The 27,881-nt window shown below is 56.4% G+C and overlaps 1 protein-coding gene across 5 annotated transcripts; it reads right to left on the bottom strand.

Annotated features, from left to right (window-relative positions):
- Positions 1-521: 521 nt before the first annotated feature.
- On the bottom strand, positions 522-20,601 carry CLUH (clustered mitochondria homolog). Of its 5 annotated transcripts, none has more exons than XM_023243506.2 (26): positions 20,391-20,601; positions 13,410-13,612; positions 13,091-13,262; positions 11,906-12,049; positions 11,583-11,707; positions 11,329-11,483; positions 11,122-11,247; positions 10,654-10,801; positions 10,347-10,439; positions 8,851-9,545; positions 7,762-7,985; positions 7,462-7,566; positions 7,227-7,327; positions 6,191-6,343; positions 6,036-6,098; positions 5,674-5,918; positions 5,358-5,442; positions 5,047-5,200; positions 4,828-4,967; positions 4,042-4,122; positions 3,842-3,967; positions 3,639-3,760; positions 3,276-3,369; positions 3,051-3,185; positions 2,881-2,954; positions 522-2,070 (listed from the first exon to the last, which is right to left on the bottom strand). In XM_023243506.2, exons 1-26 carry the CDS (start codon positions 20,488-20,490, stop codon positions 1,884-1,886), a joined length of 4,050 nt encoding a protein of 1,349 aa, XP_023099274.1. In that variant the 5' UTR covers positions 20,491-20,601; the 3' UTR covers positions 522-1,883. The 5 variants fall into 5 exon arrangements, with proteins under 5 accessions (XP_023099274.1, XP_044900364.1, XP_011287334.2 ...); XM_045044429.1 differs by having other exon boundaries at positions 7,462-7,563; XM_011289032.4 differs by lacking the exon at positions 20,391-20,601 and adding an exon at positions 16,199-16,815 and having other exon boundaries at positions 7,462-7,563.
- Positions 20,602-27,881: the final 7,280 nt, after the last annotated feature.

Raw genomic sequence — 27,881 nt, 5'->3', positions numbered from 1 at the left:
TTCTTCTGGGTCTAATGACTGGCAGGTAAACCCTAGCTGGGTGCCTATGACTCTACCCTCTCCTCCCACTTCAACATTATAAGGACAGTGTTGAATTTAAACTAATTGATATTCATATGCTTTAAAAAACTCTTCTAGGGGCGCCTGGGTGGCTCAGTTAAGCGTCTGACTTCAGCTCAGGTCACGATCTCGCAGTCCGTGAGTTCAAGTCCCGCGTCGGGCTCTGGGCTGATGGCTCAGAGCCTGGAGCCTGCTTCAGATTCTGTGTCTCCCTCTCTCTCTGCCCCTCCCCCATTCATGCTCTGTCTCTGTCTCAAAAATAAAATTAAAAAAAAAAAAACAACTCTTCTATTTATATGTAAGTGATGAATCACTAAATTCTACTCCTGAAACCATTATTACACTATGTTAACTAACTTGGTTTTAAATACGATTAAAAAACAAAACAAAACACCCCTTCTACTAGTAATATTTCTGGCAACAACAAGACTGGTACAGAACACACAGGAGAGGCTGGGGCAGCAGGTTTCAAAAACTCACTTTATTCCAATGTGAAATGAAGACGTGATGGTTTAAAAACAAGAAAAAGTTCTTGATCAGCGGTGGGGAGGCTTCGCTTGCCAGCTCACACCCACTGCCTTTGAAACAAGGTATCTGGACAGACCATACCCATCCGCAGCTCCCCACAAAGCCCCCGGGGCAGAGGCCCAAGCCCTGACCGGCTCCCTCAACCTCACCAGGGCGGCGACCCCCCCACCCCACCCCATCAGGGCTCCAACAGCAGGCACAGGGAAGCGGCGCAGGAGGGCGGAAGAGGGAGCAGCTGGGGCTCGTGGGAGCCACTACCTTCCACGGTGGTCCCCCCACCCCCCGCCCCAGAGCTACTCTCTGTAGGAGGTGCTTGTGTGACAAGGACCAGGTAGGGAGCTGGGCTCCAAGAACAAGTGGCAATCACTCCTGTATCTAGTAAATTCCCCTCAGGATCCATGATTCAGCCCCGGCTGCCCCAGCCCCTCACCTGCCCCGGCCCTACTGTGCGTCAGGCAGCTCCGGTTAAAATGGGGAGAAGGATACATTCAGACTGTAGCCCCTAAAGTTATCTCCTGCTGAGGGGCAGGAAGTGGGGAGGCATTGCCTCCCGCTGGGGCCCAAGGGCAGACAGGCCAGGGCCGGGAACGGGGTGTCTAGGGAGCCACCACTGCCCGCCCTTTCCCCCTTCCCCCCCAGCCTGGCAAGGCAAGGCCCAGTCACAACGGGTAAAGCCCCTGCAGCTCTTGCCTCACCACAAAGCTAAAGTGCACCCCCAACCCTCCAGCCCTGCCACAGAGCTCGGACTCCCCCTCCCAGGACACAGGAAAGCTCCCCTCTTTTTGGCTTCAAACCTGGACTCTAAGCCAGGCTGGGCCCAGGGGCAGAGGCAGCAGAAGCAGCAGCCATAATGTCAAACATTCAAATGACCTGAGAAATCTCATCTTCACGTCATCCACTCAGAACAGACACGGGGCTATGTACAAGTTAGGAAGGACGGATCGAGACACTCACGGGCACGGACTCGCTCGCACACACCTGCTCGTGGATGGGGGGGCCGGAGGGGGCACCTGCCCCCCCCGACTGGGAGCCGATGCCCACACACTTCATTTGCGTGTCTTCAATTAGGCCTCTGCATCGTATATTCATTGAACCAGTGCAAAAACATCTTTGGGGGGGGCAGGCAGGCCAGGCCAGGGTCCCAGGAGGATGCTGGGGTGGGGTTGGGGTTGGAAACATGGCAGAAGAGGGACTGGTTTCCTCTCCTGATCTGTAGGGCACGCCCCCCCTTCTCCTGGAGTCTGGATCACCGGGTAACGGGGCAGCTGGCTGACTGTCCGTCTGTCTCTCCCTTCCTACCCCTGCAAGCCCGGGGAAGAAGGGTCCTTGGCGGCCTGGGGCTGGGAGGCTGAATCCTCCGGGACCCCCGCTGGCTCAGGCTCGGTGGCCATGGGCTCCTCAGCCTTATCCCTGTTTTTGCCGGCCTCCTGGAGCTGGTGCCGCCGTGCCACCTCGGCTTTCAGGTTCTCCAAGTCTTTTTGGCTGAGTAGAAGGACAGGGATGAAGGGCAGGTGTCAGAGCAAGCCTGGGCCCTCTGTCACCTTACTGGCCTTGGTTAAAATTGAACCTGGGGCAAGATCAGGCTCCGCTCTTTGCAGTGGGGGGAGAGACGTGTGGAACAAGCGCTCCCCTCCGCAAAGCAAAAAGGCCCCTAAGCGCGAAGACAGTAAGAACATGGTGCACTCGACACAGCCTCCAGTTAAGGCCCGGCTCCTGCTCAGCCTTTACCCTCACTTCCGGTCCGCAGCGCCACGTGGTCTGTCCCACAGCAGATCACACACGGAAGGTGGCAGTGGGGCGGGGGCGACACACGCGGCTGGTACGCTGTCAGCACCCCAGCCCCTGGCTGACCGAACCCACGTCCTCCGCCGGTGGAAGGGCAGCAGGACCGAGAAGCCCACGAAGGCAGCGCTGTTCTAAGAGCCACAGCAGGACCCTCAGGGTCCAGGTGTGAGACACATCCCCACACGGAGGCAGCGGGAAACCAGAGAAAGAACAAAGCTGCTCGTACGTACTGACAAGGAAAAGGCTGCTAAGGGACAGTAAGTGCAGAAAGATACGGCCACGTGCGCGGTCTGCTACAATTTTTGTGCAAATAAAAAAAGGGAAAAGATTACAGACATGTGCTTGCTCAACTACGTGGCTATTTCCTGAAAAGATTCACCGGGAACTTCTTACCACTGGCTGTACTTCTCAGTTCTGAGCCACAACAACCAATTACAGATTTTAAAAAGAAAAACCGAAAGCCCGCTTCCACGTGGGAGTTGAGCGCAAGCGGAGCGGGGGCCTCACCTGAGAGGAATGAAGAGGATGCCGTTGATGACGTTGAGCTGTTCCAAGACACTGGCCATGCTGGGGGCTGTGAACTGAGGGGCGGCGCCAATGAGCCGGTGAGCGCGCGAAGCCGGAGGGTGGGGGGTAGGGCGGGTGCACATGCAGTTGGGGGGGGGGGGGCAGCGTACCTTGAGGGGCGGGATGTTGGCGCTGGAGCCGTTGCGGTAGATCTCGTTCATGGTGCGCTGCAGGGCCACGGCCTGCTGGGTCAGGCACTTGAGGTACTCGGAGCTCTCCTTGGTCTTCTCGTGGTCCTCGCCCAGCTACGGGGTAGGTGGCACAGGCAGGAAGGGGTCAGCGAAGCCACGGCCCAAGGGCCCGGCGCCGCCCCCTCAGCCCCCGCCGTGGCCCACCTGGGTCTTGTAGATGGTGTAGCCCTCCTTCTCGTGCTGCAGGGCTGACCGGAACTCGGCTTTGCTCTCGTAGACCCGGGCGACGAGGTGGTGGCTGCAAGGGGGCGTGCAGGGCGCGGAAGGGACATGAGTGGGCCTGGCGCGGGGGCTCGGACTACTCTAGATTCCCCTCTGGAATCCACCCAAGGGCAACAAAGAAGCCCGGGACTCGGAGAAGAGACGCAAGTTGAGAGAAAATCCCTCGGGAGTCAGATGGAAGACAGGCTGCCGGATCCCATGTCCACCCTCAATCGAAGTGCCTTCCGGGACCATGTCCCTGCGGCCCTGGGCGCCCCATGCCCTTAACCCAGCATGGGCTCTCACCTGAGGGCCACCTTGAGGGACTTGGGCCCATGGTACTTGGTGCTGACAGCCAGCGCATTCTCCAGGAAGCGCAGCGACAGGTCATATTCCATCACTCCGTGCAGCACCAGCCCGATGTTGTTCTGGGGGCGGTCGGGAGGGCCCCGGTCAGTGCCGCTTCGCTAGGCCGAGGGCTAGCCCCGCTGCCCCTCCCCAGCACTCACGTCCAGCAGCGCCATCTCGGGGTGGTCCTCCCCGAACACCAGCAGTGTGAGGTAGCGGGCGCGGTACAGCAGGCTCAGGGCCGTGGACAGCTGGCTGCTGGCGAAGCAGTACAGGGCCAGGTGCATCTGCAGGGGCAGCGGAGTCAGGAGAGGGTCCTGGGTCCCAGCGCCACCCCCCACCCACGCCCCCAACTGCTCACATATTCCTGGATGGTATTGGGGTGCTCGATGCCCATCACTCGCTCGCTCATCAGCACAGCCTTCTGCTGGTTACTCAGGGCCTGGGAGAGGTGGGGAATTGTCATCCCAGCGCGGGTACCGCCCCACATCAAGTCCGCCCGGCCCCCAAGCAGCCCTCGAGCAGCGCAGCCTCCTCAGCAGAGAAGTGTTCACAACTCAGCTGCTGTGAGCATGGAAGGCCAGGCCCCACTCCGAGGCATTTTTAAATAGCTCGCCTTGAGTCTCTCGACCCAACAAAATCTATGCTTAGGTATAAATCTAAAACAGTAATAATAAAAAAAAAAGGCACACATAAATGAAAGAGTCTACGGTTGAAGGACAAGCGGAGGCCTACAGTGCACCTGCCCCATGACAAGGCAGGTGGTCGCCAGCAGGCCAAGGAATGCTTAGCGACGTTCCCGACAGCTTCCCCGTGGCTCTTACAAGGCACCCGGCACCGTGAGCCTCAGACTATCGTTCCCAGCGTCCCCAGGAAGCACTCCGTCTGCGAGCGAGGCAGCTCTCCCAGGCAGGACAAGCAACTCCCCGGGGTCTCCCTGGTCTCTGCCCGATCCTCCCAGGGGACCCCCTGAGGAGAACGGCGTCCTTGAGCCCCACCGTTGGGGCTCAGGTCCCCAGGCCTGGGCTCCCGCCTCCTGCGGCACGGAGTGAGAACATGGCCCCAGCTCCCTCACTTGCCATCCCCCAGCGCCAGGCCGGGCCCCACGGCCTCTGTGGACACAGCCCGGAGGGTGCTCAAGGCCCACCTCGGCGTAGTCACCCATAATGTAGTGGAGACGAGCAAGGAGGCGCAAGCAGGCACAGATCTCCACGTGCATGGCTCCGTACACGTTGTTAAACAGGTTCAGGGCCTCATTGATGAGCTCACAGCCCTCCTTCAGGAAGCCTGCAGGGCACCCCCAAGGGCGGCAAGGTCAGGGCCGGGCCAGGGGACCCCCACCCCCCAGCCACACCTGGCCACGCACCCTGCTGTACTTTGGCCTGCCCACTCTGGAAGAAGTGGAAGGCATCCGAGGCCTTCGGGTTGACATGCTTGACCACGGGGAAGATATTGAGCACATCCTCCTCGGTGAAGGCGGGTTTGTGGCGGCTGTCAAAGCTGTACTCCTTCAGCAGGATCTGGGGGACACAGCCCAAAGCCCGAAGGTGGCCTCAACCCTGGGCTCAAACGGCCAGCACCTCCCGACCGAGCATCCCACGTCGAGAGAAGGCCACTTCCCCCCACGCTCCTGCCGACCCTGCGGGAGCTAGGAGGGACCCCCTGAATCATCCACACCTGGATTCCGGTTTTTAGGGAGATTTCCCGCAGCAGCGTTATCTTCTGCAGCCCATAGGTCTCCACAGCCTGGTCCACGGTCTCGCTGTGGGGGGAGGTGGCAGGTGGGCCTGGGCGGCCCAGCCCCCGTCTCTGCCCCCTGAGTCAACGGCTGCCTCCCCACCAAAGGACCAAGCCCAAGTACCAGCTCCCATCCCCTCATCACCCCGGCAAGCAGCCCTCCACTGCTCCCTCCCTCCAGTCCCAGCCCCCACCCTGCAACCGCTGCCCCCGCGCCGCAGCCGCGGAGAGCCCAACACCCTGTGCTGCCACGCACCACTCGAGGCTGAAGCCAAAGTAGTTCTTGGCCTCCTGGCAGATGTTCTTCCAGAGCTCCTGGGGGGTCATGACAGCCCAGGCCGTGTTATCTGCTGCCCCCGGGGGGCGGTTTCTCCTCCTCCTGTTCCTCTTCTTAGAGATCAGCTCGTCGGCGGGCAAGTGGGCCACAGGGTTGGGGTAGGAGCTCAGGAAGCAGTTCAGAAAGTGGCTGATGGCAGCCGAGAGGCCCGAGAGCTCCACTCCCTGCAAGGAGGTTCGACTCAAGTCACAAGGGCCCTCAGGCCCCAACCCAGGGCTCTTGCCCATCCCACCCGCCACCCCCCAACCCCCACCCGCAGGCTGTGGTGGGAACAGCAATACCTGTAAGTAGGTCTTAAAGATGTGCTTGGCAGAACGGGTGATGAGCTCTCCAATGCCAATTTTCTGCAAGGGTTCAAGAAGGGAGTCTTGGTTGGGCCCCAGGCCTCCATCCAGCCCCAGTGCCTCACGGCCTGGCCGCCCCGAGCATCACTCACATAGATGTGGTCCAGCTGTTCTCGGGCCGGGCTCCGGAGCACCAGGTCCAGCACCTTACCCAGGTAGCGCATGTTGATGCCACGTTGGCGCATCACCTCAGCCAGCGTGGCCCCATCCATGGGCAGCACCGCATGGTCTATGCAGTCCTTCACCTGCGGGCTGCAGCAGGTCAGGGCCCCCAGCCTGGGCCCTCTGCCTCCTCCCACCCTGGGTCTTCCGGGGGAGGGGAGGGGGGAGCTCATGCCATCCTGAGGCCCTGAGGGAAGGAGGGGACTAAGACCCCAGCTCCCAGTTGGGAAGAGGGAAAAAAACAAAGTGGCAGCCAGGACGTGAGAACGTGCCCCCCCCCCCCCCAGCCTTCTGCACAAGCGACAGGAAAATGGGATGGCAGTCACAGGGAAGCAGGTGCTTCCCAGCAGGGGAGCAGAGGTGAGGGAGCCCCACTGGCAGAGCCCAACAGGCAGCACAGGTTCTCCCCGGACCACGCAGAATAGGACAGAGGCAGCCACTTGGGGGTCACAGCTCTGTCAAGCCTCAGAGAGGACAGGCTGGGGGCCAGGGAAGCTGGCACAGAACACTGGGCTCATAGATCCGAGACCGGCGTGCCACCCGACTGTGGGGCTACCTCAGTAGGGAGCAGGGGCTCCATCGTCCAAGAAGCCTATGTACTAAGCTTACGAGGGTGAGGACAGGACCCTCCCCCCACCTTTTTTTCCAGATGCCCCAGTGCCCCCTCTGTCAGCTGTCTCATCACACAGGGACTCGGAGGACCAGACCCCCAGCTGCCGGCCCCTGTGGCAGGCCCAGCGAAGCAGAGCCTGCGCCCGAGGCCTCCCTTGGCCTCTCTGGGTCAGCAGCCCCATCTGTATGTACGAGGGTGACAAGCACTCTGCCCCGCCTGCCTCACAGATCAGCAGGTCTAAGGGAGTTACTCCTGCGAAGGTTCCACAAGCTTCCAGAATCAGATGGATGAAGCACCAGGGCCTTTAACAGCATGCCCTGTGCAGCCCCCCACCCTTGTGGCCCCTCCCTCACCAAGCCGGGGATCTGGCAGGACAGCAGGAAGGCGGCGGCGTCTTTCAGCAGCTGCTTCTGGTCCCGAACTTCCTCCTGGCAGGACTCGGGGAAACGAACCCCTGTGGGAGGGACAGCAGAGGCCTGAGCCAGGCAGAAGGGATGCAGGGGTGGCAAGATAAAGGCCAGCACCCGCCAGACCAAGGGCCCCAAGATGACCCCCACGGTATCCTGCCCGTCCTAATGTAACACTTGCCTGGTGAGAAGATGTCAGGGTTGAAGCGGACATCAAAGGCTGTGCAGCTGATGGAGCCGACTGCCTTGCACGCGTTGCGGATCACCTCTCGGCTCCGAGGGTCTGCTGCGGAGACACGGCCGGCTCGGAGGCAGCCCCGCCCCACCACCAGAGGGCGAGGCTGTGCTACCCCAGGCCTCCCCCGGCTCCGCGCGGACATCTGCCGGCCTCTCTCAGGGCTGGGGCAAGCCACCGCTGGCAGGCGCCAGCTGCCGGGACAGAACCGGGGCTCCCCGCTCCCCCCATGCACAGCAGCCCCACCTGTCCCGTCGTCTGAGGCGATGGTCTCTGCCAGCTCCTTCACCTTGGCGAGGCCGCTAGCACTGCCGCCTTCCTCCTCACTTCCTGCCTCGGGCCCCGGAGGGTCTTCAGGCTTAGGTTCCGAGGAGGGGGGATCACCATTTTCCAGTGAGGTGGGGTTCTCCATCTTGCTGGCTTTCTGCTGCATCAACTGCAGGGCAGCCAGCTTCATGAAGAGGAGGTACCTAGAGCACAGCACCAGATGGGAAGACGGTATCCGGGAGCCTCGCTGGCCTGGCAGCCTCCCGCTGGCTGCGGGGACCAGAGGCAGGCCCCAGACCCCTGGTCTGTGTCAGCACGCGGACACCTCCCACCCCAGCAACTCCATCAGGCAGTAGCAGGTCACAGCCACACCCGGGATCTTCCCCACAGAAAGAGGACATCTGGAGTGTTTAGCAAAGGAGTGGCCAGGGGCTCCATGCGGGCCAAGCTCAAAACAGACAGATCCCCCCTGGCATTGTGAGGAGACTGATCGTGGTGAGGGGCATTCGATGTGGCAGACTCCTAAGCACCAAATGCCAGCAGCGGTGACACCGCCTGGCGCTGGAACATTAAAAACGCGTTAGTGGATTTCCATATGCTCCTCAGAGGAAGAGTGCTGCTTCGGCCGAGAGCCACTGGGCTAGCTGGCTGCTAATTTTCCACCCACATAAAGCTCCTGATGTCCATGTTGCAGAGCGTGAGGTCACAGTGCACGGTGCTGGGGCTGTAATGACCGGGGCCAAAGCTGGCTCTTCTTCACCTTCCTTTTTTTTTTTTTTTTTTTTAAATATTTATTTTTGACAGAGAGACAGAGTGTGAGTGGGGGAGAGGCAGAGAGAGGGAGACACAGAATCCGAAGCAGGCTCCAGCTTCCGAGCTGTCCGCACAGAGCCCCACACGGGGCTCGAACTCACAAACCGCGAGATCACGACCTGAGCCGAAGTCAGTTGCTTAACTGACTGAGCCACTCAGGTGCCCCTCTTCTTCACCTTCCAAAGCATCTCCCGTCAAGGACCAGACCCCAGAACTGTCTACTGGTTGGGTGCCCTCAAAAGCCTGGCCCCTCACCTGTGCTCCACAAAGGCGTCCACCAGCTCCTGGCGCAGGCAACAGAGCTTGTGCCGGTGCGCCCGGGGGAAGCCGGCGCGGGTGCACTCCTCGGGCAGCGTCTCGCCGGGCACGGGCAGGAAATTGAGGTCAGGGGGGAAGGTGCGCAGCAGGTCGAGGATGTAGTGGCGCCCGTCGTTGCCGATGATGCCCTTGCACTCCACGGAGGAGCAGAGCTCCACCTCCTCGCCGCGGTCGTTGAGCACCCGGTGCCTCAGGATCTTGAGCGGCCGACTAGTACGTTCCAGCAGCTCCAGGTATCGAGGGTGCGACATCACCGTCTTGCCAAAGTCAATGGAGCCGTAGATGACACTCTGCTCCTGGTCCCGCTCCAGGATGCCAGGGATGATGGACTGGGCTGTGACGCGGTAGCCACGGTAATCCACCACCACCGTCCCCAGCGTGTACAGCCCCTCCACGTCCACGGCGTTGTATGTGCGCACACCATTCAGGTCATTGGTGGGCGCCACGTAGGCCGCCACATCCCCACCGAAGTCCTTGTAGTGGTCACGAACATCAAAACCCAGGCTAAAGAAGATGTTATTCCAGATGAACATCTGCATCTTGGTCTCCTCGCTGGGGTTGATGGCCATCACGTTGCCGTCGATGACCGCCATGGCGCCCCGTGTGGCTGCAGCCGTGAAGTCGCTGTGCACCTGAGGGGCCGAGGCAGGGAGGGTGAGAAAGGCGCCATCCCTGAGAGCCACAGGTTTGGGCCCACCTGGCCAAGCTCACCCAGACAGCAGAGGCAAGTGGACGGCCCCGAGGGCCCGGGGGCTCTAACCTTAGCTTCCTCACACTTGGAAAAGCACAAGAAACCCATTTTTTGAAAAAAATTTAACACTGATGTTCAGAGACAGCAGAGCTTAGTGATTAACAAAGAGAAGGGCTGGACCAGGTCTTCGATCCACCAATTATGTACCAGGTGAAGTTGGCCAGGTCACCTCTCAGACCTGTTTTCTCTGTCTATAAAACAGTGACAACAAAAGTTATCGACCTTTACAAGGTGTCTGACAGATTACAAGAGATGATGCCGATCACACACGACACGGCCCCTGGCAAAGTTAGTACTCAAACCACTTAGATCTTATTTTTACCATTACCATCTCTAGGCAGTAAGATTATGGGAGATTAAAAATGGCTTTTCTGAAAGCTTCTTTTTCCCTCATCTCTCTAGATAACATCACGTGTGTGTCCAGGCGAGGTCCTGAAGGCAGACAGTGGAGGGTGAGAGGCTGGAAGAACCCTGTCACACAGCCCACAGGGAAGGAGGTCCCCCTGACCCCACCCAGCCCATGGACTCCCAAGTGTCACAGAGGCCAAAAATCAGAACTGGGGTAGCCTGCTCTGCCGGAGGCGAGAAGTTAGCCAACGCCCTGCAAGGCACCCTGTCTGGACATCTCGGCAGGCAACAAACAGGCTTGAGGCTGCCAGTCAGGCACGAGAGCCGTAGGCACCTTGAATATAGCTCTTTCTCGAAGGAGCCGCTCAGGCAGGTTCTTGCGGGGCAGTTCCCTTGTCGTCTGCAGCTCCTCATTCCAGTCCCGGGTCTGCAAAGGGACGGAGATGCCGGCTCAGCCCCAGCCCCAAGACCCGCTGTGGGCGCCCCTTCCTCCACCTCCCCGTGGACAGCCTCACAGGCTCCCAAGTGAACAAGACAGACAAGTAGATGGAGCCTCCAGGGAGGCACACAGAACCCAGCCTGGCCCCCAGCAGGGGAGAGGAGAGAAGAGCCCGGGGCAGGCAGGGCCAGGCTGCAGGCACCTGTCCAGGGATGTGCTCCTCATAGCCCAGCCTGGAGGTGTAGGCGTCCTCTGCACGCACGCAGTCCATAGCGTGCTCTGCCTGGGGCGCTGTCCAGCTGTACACCTGGAACGGGGTGGCAATCCTCTCGAATGGGTGGCGCTGGACCCTGTGGCAGGGAGAGGGGGAGATAGGGAAGCCTGCCAAGCTCAGAGCCCTGTCGTAGCCTCCTTCTCTGAAGCCCCCACCAGCTCTTGTGTCTTTGCGCCGAGACCCCCCCACCGGAAAGTCTAACAGAAGCAAATGGGCACCTCTCCTAGGGCTGCCGTCTTGGGGCCCGGCTAACAGCTCCCTGAAGGGAGGCTCTGGGGTGCTGGGGGCTGAGGGCATGGCTTCTTGGGGCAGAAGCGATGGAGCTCACGCTGGTAGCCTCACCCCACCCCATCATGGGATGTGAGGCAAGGGGCAGAGACGGAGCAAAGACACCACCTTTTCTTCTGCAGCACGGCAAAGTTTTTTTTGAAGGTTGGGCTGATCTGGTTGAGCAGCTCCACTAGGGAATGGCTGAGGAAGCGGGGGCTGGCAGGCTTGGGATTGAAGTGATAGGCCGTGGACCTGTGGGAAGAGGGCGATTGCTGCGCAGGGCACCCTGGGTGGCTGCCCAAACACCCGAAACAGGCTTGAACAGGGACTTACTGGTTCAGGTAAAAGCCCCGAGTGGATGCCGTGATGCTGACTTGTCTGTCCTCGGCTGTGATCACAAACAGGTACATGAGGTCCCCATGCATCTTGCGGTTCCCAGGGGGTGGGTTCCAGCCACTCATGGTAAGAACTTTCAGGCACTGCAGGGGCTGCAAGCATGGCCAAGAATGAGTAGGCCAGGCCTCCAGGTAGGTGGCTCCCGCCCAGCCAGAGACCTGCTGCTCCCTGGCTCTGCTCTGGAGTCCTACCTTCCAGTCACGGTTCTGGGGCTGCAGGGGACACAACGGCCGTTCCCGGCTCCCTGGAAGGATGTACTCAGGTGGTGTGCAGTCAATGGGATCCATCTCCAAGCCCTTCTTCCGCTTCCCGCTGTCTAAGGGACCCGAGGCTGGTGGTCAGCACAGGGCCACGCAGGGGCCAACTATCTCCCCACCTAAAATGGCCCCAGTCTGGATGCCTCCAGCCCTGCCCCCTCCTGCTAGGAAGGCCCGGCCCATGGCCCCTTCACCAGCCCCTGGCCAATCTGCTCTAAGATCCTCTGCCCAACCCCCAGTCCCAATGCCTCCCGCACCTCCCAGGTCGCCATCGGTAAAGACGCTCAGGAAGGACAAGGAGTTGCAATCAACCCCGTTGAAGGCATCAGATGGGTCCAGGCTCTTGAGCAGGTCTCGGACATGGCGCACGTGGATGCGGGCCTCACGTACCGTGTATGGCTCTGTTGGGAGGATGAGAGGCAGGGCTTGCTCGCTGCTGCAACAACCCACCCAGTACAGAGAAGTCTGCCATGGTGCTTCCACGATGGTCTTGATTTTCAAATTTTAGGCCTCCACTTACAAATTCCATTATAAGCACATTAAGCTGGAGTTCTGGATTCAACACACACACACACACACACACACACACACACACACACACACACACACACATACACACACCTGCTTGCTAACAGGCAGAGATCCTTGTCTGCAAAGAACCTTCTGTCAAAGGGCACAAGAAATGCCTCTGGAAGCACACCCAGGCCTCAGGGAGCTTACCGAAAGGCCCCTGCTCTCGTTCACAAGTGTCACAGGCACGCAGGCCCAAGGAACTGCTGGGCCCTGCACTGCAGCCTCAGTCCTATTCTTCCAGGGCAGCCCTTGCACAGGGGTGGCCTGAGGACTTACCAGGACCCATAACTACAACACTGCCCCCCAGTATATACTTTGTGAATTTTAATGGAGACTCTTTTGGGGGAGAAGAGAGGGTTCCTCATCAAGTTTGGGTACAGCTGGGTTCCATCTTTCCATATGTGTTCGCAACAACCTCACACACTGCCCAGAACCCCTGAGCTACTTCTCCCCTGGGGACCCAAGTTCATGGGAGCTTTTATAACCAACCAGTCTCACCACACCAGCTGCTCACTCCACACTGGGCCTGACTTGTCTACTTGGGAGCCCTGAAACTTTAGTTTCCTTATGAGATTTAACTTTTCTGTCTATAGAATTTGACTAGGCTGATTACAAGCCCTTGGTTGGTACCATTTAAAAAAAAAAAAAAAAATCATGACTCTGATATTTAACCGATAATGTGGGAGGGCACATGTGTGAAGGCCTGAGGAACAGACCTGGGCTCCAATCCTGCCTCCACAAGGTCCACCCTGTTCTGAGCCTCCACGCACTCATCTGTGACACAGAGATAGCAGTGGGGGTGGGTGGAGTGCCACCTGGCCCCACCTCTGTGCGCCCTCCCTTGGCAGGCTGCCCAACTTCAGACAAACCTTCCACCACGCGTAGCACCGAGCCCTCCTGCAGCCCCTCGACACTGCGCAGCTCTGAGAAGTGGTCCAGCATGTTGCCATCCAGGTGCAGCGAGAAGCAGGTGCGGTGACACGTGTCTTCACGGTCCATGAGTACCTGGTGGATCTCCTGTACCATCTCCTGGGGGGACACCTACCAGGCAAAAGGCCCCAGCCACCCTGGTGAGGACATACCACTTTCCCTACAGTATGAGGCTAGGACAAATGATGACCAGGCATGCCTTTCCAGCCTTATCCTAACAGGCTCATGCTCTGGTCCCCAGCACCCTCCTCCACTTACCTGTAAAGAGAAGGGCTCAATCCCAGGTGCCAGGATCTTCACAGAAAAGCCTGTGTCCTGAATGACAATGACCTCCTGTCCAGTCGTCTCCTCTCCTGGCTCGGATTCATCCAGACCATTTTCCCTGGGCGGCTCAGCAGCCCTTTCTTCCCTCTTTAGGCTCTCTGGACAGTCTCCATTCAGTAGCATGACTGATGGCAGCGCTGCGGGTAACAAGAAAGGAGCTGAGTCAAGTGGGGCCGTCGGCCTCATCCACCTGGGTGGACGCGGCCCCTAGAGAATGGCATCCGCATTTCCTCCCAAGACTCAGTCAGCCCCACCCCGGACTCCACAGTCCCATTCACACTGGGCACACAACTCTCCCTCAACCCTGGCCACCTGCAGGACGCTGCCTTCTCCCTTCCACATGCTGGGCCCTCCCTTGCCATCTGCTCCTCAGTCCTCCAGTCTGGCTTCCATCTGAGCACACCCACCCAAATCAGTCTCCCTAAAGCCACCCCGAGGGCCAAACCCAACTGTCTTCTCTGGCCTTGAGGTGTCGGACTTCTCAGCGACACCCACCATGGCTCACTCTCTCCTCCCCTTCCCTGGTAGCCACTGTTCGCATGTTCTTTGCTCTCCAGCTCCATCCCCTTCCGGTAGCCCAGGCTGTGGGCATCCGGGGGCCCCAGCCTCTCCTCATCCCACCTGATCTCCCAGGACTTCAAATGCCCTCCCATCATGCAGCTAACCTGGCCAATCCAGGCCTCGCTCAAGCTTTTCAACATGTGGCCATCCCTTAGGCATCACCAAAGACTCATCCTGTTGACATGGAATTCACCTTCCTCCACAAGCTGGCCTCTGCTTAGTGAAAGCCCCTCCACCCCCAGTCACCCAACCTAATCTCCAAGCAGGCCATGGAACCCAGCCTCTGCAGCCATGGCCCCAATACAGGCCACTATCCCCTATTTCAAGTCACCACTCAGAACCCACTGCTAACCAGATCCAAGCTTCTTAGGCCAAAGCTCTCAGGCAGCCTGAGGTACATCTCAACTCTTGCCGGTCTCCTTGTCAAGGTCTGAGATACACCAAACTACCAGGAAGCCTGACACGCAGGCTACACATCTTCCCTCCCACCTCTGTGCTTTTGTGTAGTTTACACTGCCCTCAGTATACCACTCCATCGGGCAAACTCCTACTCGTCTATCAAGGCCCAGGTGAAATAAACCCCCTTCTCTAAAGCCTGCCCAAATGATCCCTGACAACAGGATTACTGCCTCCTCACTGCTCCAGAGACATGGTGACACCTCCCAGAACACTGTTCTATGACATTCTGGGGGACTCTTCATACTCGCAGCTCTCTCTTCCTTCCATCTTTCCTGCACTCAACAAAAAGGCACTGAATTAATGAATTAATTACCGCAAATGTGGAGTTAAGTCCAGTATTTGCGAACAACACCCAATTCACAAGCTGTGGGGAAGAGAAGAAAGCAGGGAACAAAACCTTCCCTTTCTGCCCAGACACTAAAGGGAATAAAGGAGAGCTCCCTCCCTGCCCTGGGGAGCAAGGACCTCCTCACAAACACTCCGGCAAAACACAAGCCTGCCTGGATATCCAATTGGCCCTGGGGCCTTTCCACGAGGGTCTGCCTGGAAACCAAACAGGCCCCTTGCTTGTCTGAGAGCTCCAGACAGGTCAGCTCACCCAGCTCTGCTCCCACCTCTTCCGCCCTACTGTTAGGAGGTGCCTTCTCCCCAGACCTATGTGGGCCCTACCCAGACCCACCATAAACGTGGAGCCAGGAGCGTCAGGAAAGGAGATAAGCCCAGCACAGAAGGGCACACCACGGGACGTGCAGAGAAGCCACTCCCTCTTCCCCGTGTCCCCTCAGCTTAGTGATAAACAGGACCACCAGGAGCTGAGATATAGCTCCCTCCTCCTCTCCCCAAATAAGGATGTCTGAGGCCCAGGAAAGTTCAGAGGCTTGTCCAAGGTCAACAGTGGACCCCAGATCCCCCGTCAAGAGCCCACACCACCATGCCAACACACTGCCCTCAATCATGGCCACTGTGGATTTTCAAGGCCTGTTATCGCCCCCGTCCCTGTCCCCAGCACACCCCTCCAGACCTGAAGGAAAATTCTGGAAAACCACAAGGACACACAAGGACCTCTCTCTAGTGAGCCTGCAGCCCCAGGCAGTGCTACCCCAAGCCCCTAAAGGAAGCGGCCACCCCAAAGGGAGAATCAGGCTAACTCTATGACAAACAAGCAGGAGGGTGGGGAGAAGGGCGGTGCTTGGTCAGCTTCCAAAAGGCAGCAAGAGGAATGGCAGATATGAGGCACTTCCCCTAACTGGGTCCTTGAGAAAGACGTTGCTGTGGGAAAGCTCCTGGAATAGGAGCAGATGCAAGAAGGGCTCCCCCCAGCACGGTACAGCAGTTTTGAGGTCTAAGACCCCAGAAGTGAGAAGTCAGATACCCGGCCCCAGACAGGCAGCCTGCACTCCAAGTCTGGGCTAAGAGGGATGGGAAAGGGGGACAGGGAAGAAAGGCAAAGGTGGCCACAGCTCCCACCCCTCTCGCCTTGGACCGGGAGCCTGCCTGCCCAGAAGGTACCTCAGCACCAGGTTACGTCCCAGGGGTACCCAATCCCCTATCAGATTTCAAATGACCATGGCTGGTTCCCAGTAGCCTCCATTCCCCTCCTCCTTCCTCTGAGAAACCCTGAAGGTCTCCCTACCACTGGATTAAGGCCAAGTGATACCCCCACAACAGGCTGACCACCTGGCTTGCTGCCCCCCACAGCCCACCTGGTGCAGTTGGAGGCTGCTCTCTCCCGGGCTCTGGAGTCTCGGGACCACCATGGCAGCGAGGCAGCCAGCTCTCCAGCTCAGGCTCGGCACTGCCTGAGTCCCCTGTTCTGGCCTCTGCCACTGTCCTCGCCCCCATGCAGCTGGTCAGCCCAGGGCTGGAGCTCTGGCCGGCTTCGGGTTTCAGTGGGGCCAGGCCTGCTAGGGCAGCCCTGGGAAGGGCACACTCCCCCTGCCTCGCATCCTGCTCAAGGTCGGCCAGAAGGACGGCTGTGGGCCAGGAGGCCCCAGTGGCTCCAGGACCCCAGGTGGAGCTGCTACCAGTGCTCAGGCCTATTTCCTTGTACCCACCAAAAAGGGGGTCACTGCTAGCGAAGCCATCAGGGGGGCAGGAGAACCCAGCCCAGCTTGGGGTACCTGGGCCTCTCAGGATTGAGGGCCCTGGGGACAGGCTGGCAGGGGCAAGGCCCAGCAAAGGGGTCCTCTCCTCGGCCCCAACCCCAGTGGAGGTGGGCAGGACCGCTTCAGCCAGCTGCCGGCAACAGCTGGTGCAGACCCAGGCCCAGGCCATGAGGTGGCCACCCCGTCCACCAGTCACAGACTCTGAGCACCTTGCCTCCTGGGTCAAGTGGCTGGCTGAGGCTTCTGGCTCATGCTGCCCCCTGCAGGTGACCTGGCCGCTCTCCTCTTTCTGACAGTCACAGGTTCTAGTGGGAGGGGGGATGGGCCCTCAATCTCCCAGAGGACAACTGCACCCGTGCCCCGGGCCTCCAGCTCCACCACGGAGCTGGCAGGCTCTGTCTTCCCTTCCCAGCAGCCCCTGCGCTGCCAGGAGAAAACCAAGTCTCTCCCTCAGGGAAAACAGAGCTGGCAGCAAGAGGCCGAAGGCTGTTCGGCTGTGGAGAAGGAACATGCCCAGCCTCGCCAGGGCGCCTTCCCAGGGCCTCTGACTTGTTGCCAGGGCCCAGCCAGCACTGCTCCGGCATCCATACTAACCAGAGTGGGGGCGGGGAGCCAGGCTCACTCCAGGCCCCCTCCCCTCCAGTCCAGTCCTGTCCCAGGCAGCCCTGATGACCAGGCACACAGCAGGTCCTCAGCCTCTGCACAGGCCCCACAAAGGCCTACACACACTGGCCAGATGGTAAGAAGGGCCAGGCCCAGGCAGAGCCCCTCTTATCCTGCCCTCTTCCCAATCACACCCTAACCCTCTGGAAAAGGGGGTGGGGCAGAGCAGCCTGGCAATGACCTCCGAGTAGCAACAACAACCATTTCCATTCTGGTTCCCAGAAAGTCAGTGCTCACTCTAGGCCCATCCCACACCAAGTCCCTCAATCAGCTCAACCAGCTCATCTCACTTGAGGAAACTGAGGCTCCAGAAGGCTAGGAAGCAAGCTGCCCCAAGACCCGGAGTCAACAGGCAGCCAAGCCAGGTCAAGAAAAAAGAGGTCTGTCACATGCCCAAACCCATGCCTCTGAGTGCCACTCCTTAAGGCTGCAGCACCCACTGGGTACACAGTACCCCTTCCTCCTCCAGGCCTCAGAGCTTAGTCCAGGAGGCAGATCGATCCCCAGCCACAGCACCCTTCCAACCCTCTACATCCCCTCCTCTCATATCCCAGGGGGCTGCCCTGAGGATCTGGGCCTTCGGGAAAGGACAAAAGGTGGTTCTCTGCAGAATGGGAAGGGGTGGCCCAAGTTGCACACTGCATACACACACCACTAGTTCTCACTGACTGGGTCAGAATGTGGAGATAAAGTGTACCCCTGTCCTGGCCTGGGAGCAGAGACCCCATGAGCAGCAGAAAGGAGGATTTAGAAAAGAAACTTAGGCCATCCCAGGTGGCCTCTGTGTCTTCCCCAGCCTGGCATGGCCTCACTCAGTAGACTGTGCCAGAGCCAGGCCCCGCCCCAGTCAAGGCCTTAGCAGGTGAGGCTCCAGCAGGAAGTAAGGCCCGGAAAGACCTCCCAGGGAACAGGGCTTCAAAGGAAAGGGTAGGGGTTGGCAGGCAGCCTGCAGAAGACCCTGATGATATGGGCATCTGTCTCCTTCTCTCCCCCCAGGCCAGAGACATGTCTGCAAGGTCTGGAGATAGTTAAGTGATCCTCAAGCCAGTCTACTCAGACCTCCCCAAATCAAGAGCTTTAGGATTCTGTCAGGGAGCTCCCCTTAAGCCTTCAAGCTCCTCCCCAGTCTGCCAGCCCCCTTCTCTGTCTGGGCCTCAACTCCAAGGAACCCTCCCCTAGGCAGAAGGAACTTGACACACCACTGTGAACTTGAAAAACCTGCCTGTTCTCTTAACCCCTAAAAGCAGCTTTATTCCCAAGAAGGTAACTGACCCTTGCCCCCCACCCCAAAAGGCCTTGATTACCTCCTCAAAGGGACTGGAGAGCCTTCCACAGCTGGGTCCTAAGGGTCAGAAGCCTGGATGGGAGCCTGCTGGGGGGTTGGGGGGAGTCTCCATTTAAGGCCACCCTACTTCTTTGAATAGATTCAGGCCGGCTGTAATTCAAATCCTAATTATCTATCCTAGCTTCCCAGAGACATAAGGAGCCAATGTCCCACCACTATCATGCTCCCAGTTTCCAGAAAATGAACAGCTGTGCCCTTCCCCTGACCCAGGTTGCCCCAGACAGAGCCTCTCAGCACATAGTGGAGATGGGGCTTTTTTACACAAGCCCTCGGAGAAATCCTCCTGCAGACTCTCCCCTCTTCAGTCCCCATGTTCTCAGCATATAATCCAAACCAACATGCCTGTCCCGGCTTCCTCTGGGATAGATCAGGGAAGCCTTGGCATGTCAACCATAAGTTAGAAATCCAAATGCCCCCTGCAGCTAAAGCACTGTGTGACCTTGGGCTAGTCACTTTATCTCTTCAGGTCTCTTTGCTAGGAGGGAAATCTGCCAGACCGGACCTCCGCTTATCTGGCCTGCCCCACTGATTCACAGCCACATCAGATCAAAGCCTGGCAGGTTGGAGTCATCAGCATCTGCTGTTCTGCCCAAACCCTGGCCTCATCTAAGCAATCAGCAAAGCTGCTACAGTACCTACCCCCAATACAAGGTAACTATGCTGTGACAGGGTCAGAGAGCCTACTTAATACTGTTCCCATCCTGACTCACTGAAGTTAGGAAGGGAGCTTAAGATGACAAGTCCTGCTGAGAAGAGTTGGGGGGAGTGGAAGACAGGGGTAGTTCTACATTCCCACCACCATCCAGGGGAGAGAAAGACCACAGCCCAGCCCCGAGGCCCTGAGGATGATTTGGAGATGACAACTGAGGCCCTGGGAAAGGGCTTCCAGCCTCAAGGCTGGAGTCTAAGACACGATGGAAGGAACAGAGGAAGCCCAGGAGAAATAGATGAAGCAGGACCCACCAGAGAAGAGCCACAGCCACTCCCAAAGCCACCTCCACAGAGCCCCCGTGGGGGACAGCTGGGAGCTCCACTCCACACTAATGACCTTTGCCTTAAAAACAGCAATCCTGAGCTGATCCACTTTTCGCAATAAGGCGGGTTAATGATCAAGTTCTGGCACAAACACCTCCTCCTGCCAAGGAGTTTGGCTTTGACTCCACGCAAGCAGACCCTTAGGTCTGCAGATCCCGCCAACACCTAAGAGGGAAGACATCAGAGCCTGAAGACCTGGGGTTAAAGCATTGTTTCTGGGAATGAACTAGAGAAGCCCCCTCACAATACACACCCACCCCCGGCTCGCGCTCTTCCCACAGACCAAACCTGGGAAGTCCCAGGTTGAGCCTTACTCGCAGGGCTGCCGCCCTGTGTACAGAAAGGCTGTGTACTTCCAGGCTGGTACATTATGCTTGAGATCCTTACGCGAAGAGTGCCGGACGGAGCCAAGTGTCAGTGACCCCAGCCCCGAGGGTTCCCCATGCCCGCGCGCGGAGGGGGTGGGGCACCGATTCCACCGGTCTGCGGCGGCGGCGCACCCCGAAACCGCGTGTGCGCGCACGTGTCCCCCCTAACGCTGTCCTCCCTGGGACCCCACGTGCGAATCCCAGGCCGCAGCCGGGGGCGACAGTGAAGGTGACCTTCAGGGCGGGGGCGGCCCGGGGAGATGCAACCCGGCCCGGGGAGGAGGGAAAGCGGCGGTCCCCGTAAAGCCCGAACCCACCCGCCCGCTCTGTCCCGTCCAGCCTCCCCACCCAGCTGTCTGCTGGCCCCGGCCCCGCTCACCGGCCGCGCCCGGCCGCCCCTTGCCACCGGCCTGCGAGCTGGGCTCCCGGGCGCCGTCGGCCGGGGCGGCGACCGGCAACTCGTCCGTTTTGATGACCATGGCGGCGGGAGCGGGCGTCCGGCTTGGCTGTCCGCGCCGCCCGCCGCGCCACTAACCCAAGTGCCCTGCGCGCCGCGGCCGCTGCGGGAAGGACGGAGTCACCGGCCCACGTGGTGCGCGTTGTAGCCTTTGACCCCACCGCCGCTCCCCTGCCCCGCCCCCGCGCCCGGCCCGGCCCACGGAAGCCCGCGAGGGACAAAACGCACCGCGCCTCATTGGCCGTCCACCAAGGCGGTGACTTTCCCGAACGCCTTAAAGGGAACGCACTGTGACTCTGGGTACTGAGAGGCTTCTGGCCCCCTTGAGAGGCGGGGCTGCGGAGAGACGTCCTTGCCGTTCTCAGCCTGTCCCGCGGGCGCCCTGACCTTGGGTAGTGACTCTTCTAGGACTGCCATTGCTCAGCGTCCCCTCCCCCAATGGCCCTCTGCTTCCTATTGCAAATCAGCCAAATGACCACGCGGTCTCTAATCTGCGGTGACCCACAGCGCCCTCCTCACCAAGCTTGAAAAAGGGTGGGGCTGGGGTGGGTCTAGCTTCCTGAGGAAGGGGTGCAGGGCAACTAAAAGGTAAGCAGTGTCAGAAATGGAGCCGCCAAACTTTGCCCTGAGCTACACCGTGCTCCCCCCTACCAGCGGCCTCCGACACCTCCCACCAGATGAGTCCTTACTTGCAGGCTGGTACATTATACCCATTTCGCAGTGGAGGAAGCTGAGACCAAGGTCACACAGAGAGCAAGAAGTAGAGCTGGGTCAGGCTAAATCTACAGGCTAGACACTGTTTACAGTCTTTCATTAGTTTAGGTGTTGGGTTTTGGTGGAGACTGAGGAGGTCAGAGAATGCTACCCAGGTGACATTTTACCAGCTCTTGCCAGTGAGCTGACATTCTCCAGGTGGAGAGAGTGGGGACTTTCTTTCGTGCACAGGCCTGGAAAGTGTTTAAGGCATATTCCTGACATTTGCCAGGATCTGATGGGAATTGGGAAGCTGAAGCTGCCGAGGCCGGCTAGGGCGGGTCCTAGGGCCTCGTAAAAAATGCAGAGAAAAGTGGACTTTGTCCTGGAGTACAGGTGCTGGGGAGAGGAGCTAGTGAAAGTCTTTAAGCATTTAAGCAGGAGGAAGGGAGGTGAGAAATGCTCTGGCTGATGTGTGGGGGATGAGGGGGTGCTGAACTAGACCAGGGGCAGATACATTTGAACCATCGCACAAGAAGCCTGGAAATAAAAAGCAAGACCTGACTACTGGGTGTACAAGGAAGGCCAGCAGTCAGGAAGGTGTATGAACCTACTACTTGATTAGATTGGAAATCTGCCTCCTGCCACCTCTACCTTGTCCGTTTTTGTAACCTTGAGCATAGCACTTGACTTTCACCCCAGTAAATGAAGCTCAGGAGCTTCATTTGTCAAATAAAAACATATATCTGTCTAGCCTCTCACCTAACTGTTGTGAGGAGATAGTGGTCATCAAAGCACTTTAGGTAGTGTAAAACACTTGTGATTCACTCAGTCTTGCAAAAGCTCAGTGCTTCAGGAAGATCAGAAATGATCAGACCCAGGGGTGCCTGGATCGCTCAATCGGTTAAGCATCCGACCTCGGCTCAGATCATGATTTCATGGTTCATGAGTTCGAGCCCCTCCTGGGCTCTGTGCTGACAGCTCAGAGCCTAGATAGAGCCTGCTTTGGATTCTGTGTCTCCCTCTCTCTCTCTGCCCCTCCCCCACTCACATTCTGTCTCTCTGTCTCTGTCTCTCTCTCAAAAATAAATAAACTTTTGGGGCACCTGGGTGGCTCAGTCGGTTAAGCGTCCAACTTAGGCTCAGGTCATGGTATTGCAGTTAGCTCGAGCCCCACGTTGGGCTCTGTGCTGACAGCTCAGAGCCTGGAGCCTGCTTCAGATCCTACCTCCCATTCTCTGCCCCTCCCCCCGTTTGCACTCTGTCTCTCTCTCTCTCTCCTCTCTCAAAAATAAATTTAAAAATCAAAAATAAATAAATATTAAAAAATTAAAAAGAAAGAAAAAATCAGAGCCAGTCACTGCCAGGAGAAATTTCAATTTGGTGGATGAAGTGAGATGCACACAGCAGCTTCATGTCCAAGATTGCAGAATAAAAGCCTTTAAAGAAGGTTGTTTTGACTGTGCAGGCAAGGCAGTCAGGGAGGGCTTCTGGAAAGAGGCTGCTTTGAACTGAGTTTCAAAGGGTAAGATGAATTTTAATAAGCAAGTCAGAGGAATCATATGGGCAGACATAGAAGGAAGGACTCTGGGAATTTATTCACTCAGTTATTTATTTTGTCCCCACTTTTATTTTATTTAGAATTGTAAATAGGTAACATATTCACATGGTTCAAATTTCAAGAAGTACAGAGGCACCAGGGTGGCTCAGTCAGTTGAGTGTCTGACTTTGGCTTGGGTTATGATCTAATGGTTTGTGAGTTTGATCCCCACATTGGGCTCGCTGCTGTCTGTGCAGAGCCCACTTCAGATCCTCTCTCTCTGTCCCTCCCCTGTTTGCACTCTCTCAAAAATAAACAAAACATTTTTTCGAAAAGTACGAAAGGTTATACAGTAAAAATCTCACCTGCCCCAGACCACCAAGGTTACCAGTTCTTTTATATTCTTTGTATATAGGAGTGTGAGTGTGTGTACATATTTTTACACTTTAATTACACAAATGGTAACACTCTGTTCCTGCTATTTTTTTTAATGTGTATTTATTTTTGACAGAGAGAGAGAGAAAGCACGCACGCGCGCATGAGCAGAGGAGGGGCGGGGAGAGAGAGGAAGACACAGAATCCGAAGCAGGCTCCAGGCTGTGAGCTGTCAGCACAGAGCCCGATGTGGGGCCTGAACTCACAAACTGTGAGATCGTGACCTGAACCGAAGTCGGACGCTCAACAGACTGAGCCACCCAGGCGCCCCCGTACCTGCTATTCTTTACACAGATTTTTTTTACTTAGCAATACATTCTGGAGATTGTTCTATATCGGTACACAAAGAGCCTTCTCATTGCATTTTATGGCTCGATTATGTTCTTTTAACCAGTCTCCCAGCTGATGGGTACTTTGTTTGTCATCCATGAAGTTCAAGGAATGTGGAGAACCGTACCTAGTCCAGTGTAGCTGAACGTGGAAGCCCCTTCCATGTTGGTGACGTTACTCATAACCAGAAACGTAGCTCAATTTTAATGCTGGGAGCAGTAAGCCTGATGAGAGGAAAACAGATACACACAAAAAAGCATCATCTTCTGGCCATTTTCTCGGTAGTCTGGTGGTCTAACCTCCAATAACATATCAAGTAGTTTCTTGCTTTCGGGTTGCCTCCACCCATGTCTCTTCATCATGGTCTTTAAAAATATATATATTTATTCATTTTGAGGGAGGGAGGAGCAGAGCGAGAGGAAGAGAGAGAATTGCAAACTGCAAACGGGCTCCGTGCTGACGGTGCTGCAGGGCTCGACGCAGGGCTTGAGCTCAAGAACTGTGAGAACATTGGGACGCCTGGGTGGCTCAGTTGGTTAAGCATCCAACTTCAGCTCAGGTCACGATCTCGTGGTCCGTGAGTTCGAGCCCCGCGTCGGGCTCTGCACTGATGGCTCAGAGCCTGGAGCGTGCTTCCGATTCTGTGTCTCCTTCTCTCTCTGCCCCTCCCCCATTCATGCTCTGTCTCTCTCTGTCTCAAAAATAAATAAAGGTTAAAAAAAATTAAAAAAAAAAAAAAAAGAACTGTGAGAACATGACCTGAGCTGAAATCAAGAGTCGGCTCCCTAACCAAGTGAACCAACCAGGCGCCCCTCTTCATCATGGTCTTTACAGCAACTACTCCCACCACTTTCCGCAACTGTTTCCACCAGTGCCTATACATTATGTTGTGGTTAAGGTGACCATGTAATTTATTCTCCAAACCAGGACACTTTTGAGAGCGAAAGTGGACACTATTGATAATGGCATTGGGATAAGCAGCATAAACCAAGACTGTCTTGGCCAAGCTGGCATGTCTGGCTCTCAGGTGAGGCATCCAGCGGCTAGACTGGGGGACTTCTTAAAAGCAAGACCATGCCTTATTTATCTAGGCATCTCCAGCATCTTCCCAAAGCCTGGTGCAGCGTAGGTGCTCAATGCACATTTGCTGGTTGAATGAATGAGTTGGGTGTAGAGAGCACTAAGCAGTCCTTTGTGAGGGCTCCACAGGACGCTGAGGACAGAATGTCGCTAGCAACCCAGGGGCTCACCTTTGACGCCCCCCATCATTGTTAATAATATGTGGGTTTTCCTTGTAATGTCTGACATCCCTTTTGCAAACTGTATGCTTTGACTTTTTTATCCAGAGCTTCAGATCATTCCCACAATACCTGGCTGAGACCCAGGCTGAGCCTTGGAGATGTATCAGCCTGTACCATGCCCTAGCCTTCCTCTACCATCCTCTCCATGGTCAGGAGCTGAGTGCCTACTGGTCAGCATGGGTGCTAGTGACCAACGTGTCCATGGGCCTAATCACTAACCAGTCTCAGCAGCCTAAGAACGTGCAACTTCGCTTCCAGGGATCCCCTGCCCCTTTCCCTAGCAGGCTTCTGTTACATAGTCCCCATCCTCAGGGCTGCCTGGGTGACACTCCTGAGTAAAGATGCTAAGTATGAAGGGAGGTTTATCAAGACTGAGACCTAGACTGCATAATGAGCTTGCCTAAAGCCTCCCACCTCCCTAATTAGTGTGATGATGGCTACACCCACTCGGCTGGGCATTCCTATTTCCCTTCTCCTTTTCAGAGTTCCCAGCAGGTTGGAGAGGTGAGCAGGAACCCAAACTCCTGGATTGCAGGAGAGAGTCCTCTACCTCACTGGCTTGACTCTAGTGACCCATAGGGAGGAAATGCTTCACCTTCTTCCACCCCAAATCTGTGTGGGCCGAACTGGCAGGAGGGAGGGGATGACAGTCGTAGAGATGCCCTGGGCCTCAGTCCTCCATGTGTAAAATGAGGGGTTTGCATGCATAATCTCTGACTTATCTGGCAAAAACATCGCACAGTCCATCTCTCTGGGCTAGGGTCAGCCGAGATTCCCTCAGAGGTTTGTGAGGGGACCCTAAGGCCAATTCCTTCTCTCTCTTCTCCTTCTCTCCTTTTTCTCGAATTGAACACGGGACCCCAGAGTCCTGGGTAAATGCTTATCTAGGGCTGGGCTTTCCTTCTCATAAAAGGCAATAGACCAGCAGACACCTGGGCCACACTGCTCAGAATGGGAACCGCTACAGGTCTGGTCCTAGCCCATCCTGAGTTCAAATCTGATTCCCCAGAGGCTAGAGCAAGGAACTGTGATGGGGCAGCCCAGGCCCCATGCCTGCCTGCTCCATATGGACACACTGAGTAGGAATCAATACATGTGACTTCAAGTCTAGCTCCAGCCCCGACTCCTTCACTGCAACCTCCTTACTTACCTTGAGTAAGTCATTTATCTTTTCTTTATGCCAACTTCCCTGGGAAGAGTGTCATAGGCCAGATGTGGAAGCCATCCCAGGTCTACAGTCAAGCTCAGATATCACTGTTTCTGTCAAACTCCTTTATGGTCTCAGCTGGAAATGGTTACCCCCTCCCTAGAGCTCTACAAATATTTTATTCGTGTAATTTATTGACTGGGGTCCACCTTTCCCCCCACCCCCACCCCCACACTTATTATTTGTTCTTACTTTTGGGGCTAACAAGCCAGTAAAACCACACTCAAAATGGCTTTAAAAAGCATGCCACAGGGGCCCCTGGGTGGCTCAGTCGACTGAGTGTTGGACTTTGGCTCAAGTCATGATCTTGTGGTCTGTGAGTTCAAGCCCTGTGTGGGGCTCTGTGCTGACAGCTCAGAGCCCGGAGCCTGCTTTGGATTCTGTGTCTCCCCCTCTCTGCCTCTCCCCCACTTGTGTTCACTCTTTCTCTCCAAAATAAATAAATAAACATTTAAAAATAAATAAACAAGGATAAAAGTATGTCACAGATTGAGGAGACTAAGGAAAGGCAACTAAATGCAATGGGATCCTGGATAGAACACCTGGAACAGGGGCTCCTGGATGGCTTAGTTGGTTAAGCATCTGACTCTAGATTTTGGCTCAGGTCATGATCTCTCAGGTTGTGAGTTCAAGCCCCACATTGGGCTCTATGCTGGCAGTGTGGAGACTGCTTGGAATTCTCTCCCTCTCTCTGCCCCTCCCCAGCTTGCTCACTTTCTCAAAGTAAATAAATAAACTTAAAAAAAAAAAAAAAAAAGAAAAAAAAAGAAAACTTGGAACTGGGCACTGGTGAAAAAATTGGTGAAATTCAAATAAGGTCTGTGGTCTTTTTCTTTTTTCAATGTTTTTATTTATTTTTGAGAGAGAGAGAGAGAGAGAGAGAGGAAGAGAGAGAGACAGAGTGCAAGTGGGGGAGGGGCAGAGGGAGAGAGAGAGAGAAGACACAGAATCTGAAGCAGGCTCCAGGCTCCGAGCTGTCAGCACAGAGCCCCACTGGGGGCTCTAACCCATGAGCCAGGAGACCATGACCCCAGCCGAAGTCAGACACTCAACCAACTGAGCCACCCAGGCACCCCTAAATTCTGTGGTCTTACTAATCATGTACCAATGTCAATTTCTTGGTTTTAATTGTACTATGATAAAGTAAAATGTTAATATTAGGGGAAGCTGGATAAAGGGTATACAGGAACTCTGTATTATTTTTGCAACTTTTCTCTAAGTCTAAAACTAGCTCCAGGCACCTAGGTGGCTCAGTCGGTTGAAGGTCCAACTTAGGCTCAGGTCATGATCTCGGGTTTCATGAGTTTGAGCCCCATATAGGTTTTTCTGCTGTCAGCCTGTCAGCGCAGAGCCCTCTTAGGATCCATTGTTGCCTTCTCTCTGCCCCTCCCCTGCTTGCGTTCTCCCCCAGAATAAATATATTTTTTAAAACTAGCTTAAAAAAAAATAAAGTTAAAAAAATGTACAAATTAATGCTGACCACTTAAAAACAAAAGTAGGGGAGGGGGGAAAAAGTACGGGAGGAGGAGGGGTTTATTGGTCGGTATAACTGACAAGGGCAGGGGTACGTGGGATCAAGGCATAGCTGGATCCAGCAGCTTAATTGTCGGGAATTGTCTCCATCTCTCCTGCTTCTGCTTCTGGTATGAAAGCTTCATATTCAGGCACCCTTATCCCTTGCGAAGGCAAACAACACGCCAGACCTCCAGGCTGATATTCCGCCATTTAGCCACTCGCGTGTCTATTTCCCTATAGTCCTGTTTTGTTCACTGATGGATCCCTAGCATCTAACTTGGTGTGTTGAATGAACGGCTCCAGCGGAAGTCCTGAGATTGAGTCTCATTGGCTCATACTGAGTCACGAGCCCATCTCCAAACCAATCAGTGTACCTTACTTTACCTGGGTCA

The sequence above is a fragment of the Felis catus genome, chromosome E1 (assembly GCF_018350175.1).
Source record: "Felis catus isolate Fca126 chromosome E1, F.catus_Fca126_mat1.0, whole genome shotgun sequence".
Classification (NCBI taxonomy): Eukaryota; Metazoa; Chordata; class Mammalia; order Carnivora; family Felidae; genus Felis; species Felis catus.
This window is presented reverse-complemented; position numbering and strand designations above follow the sequence as displayed.

What these genes read in the sequence shown, in the direction of transcription:
- CLUH (XM_011289031.4), bottom strand. Translation starts at nt 16,769, where the DNA reads ATGGCCTGGGCCTGGGTCTGCACCAGCTGTTGCCGGCAGCTGGCTGAA. An exon ending in GCCGTGCTGCAGAAGAAAAG is followed by an intron (nt 10,802 to 11,121) that starts GTGGTGTCTTTG and finishes TCCCTGCCACAG; the next exon opens with GGTCCAGCGCCACCCATTCG. An exon ending in CCAACATCCCGCCCCTCAAG is followed by an intron (nt 2,955 to 3,050) that starts GTACGCTGCCCC and finishes GCCGCCCCTCAG; the next exon opens with TTCACAGCCCCCAGCATGGC.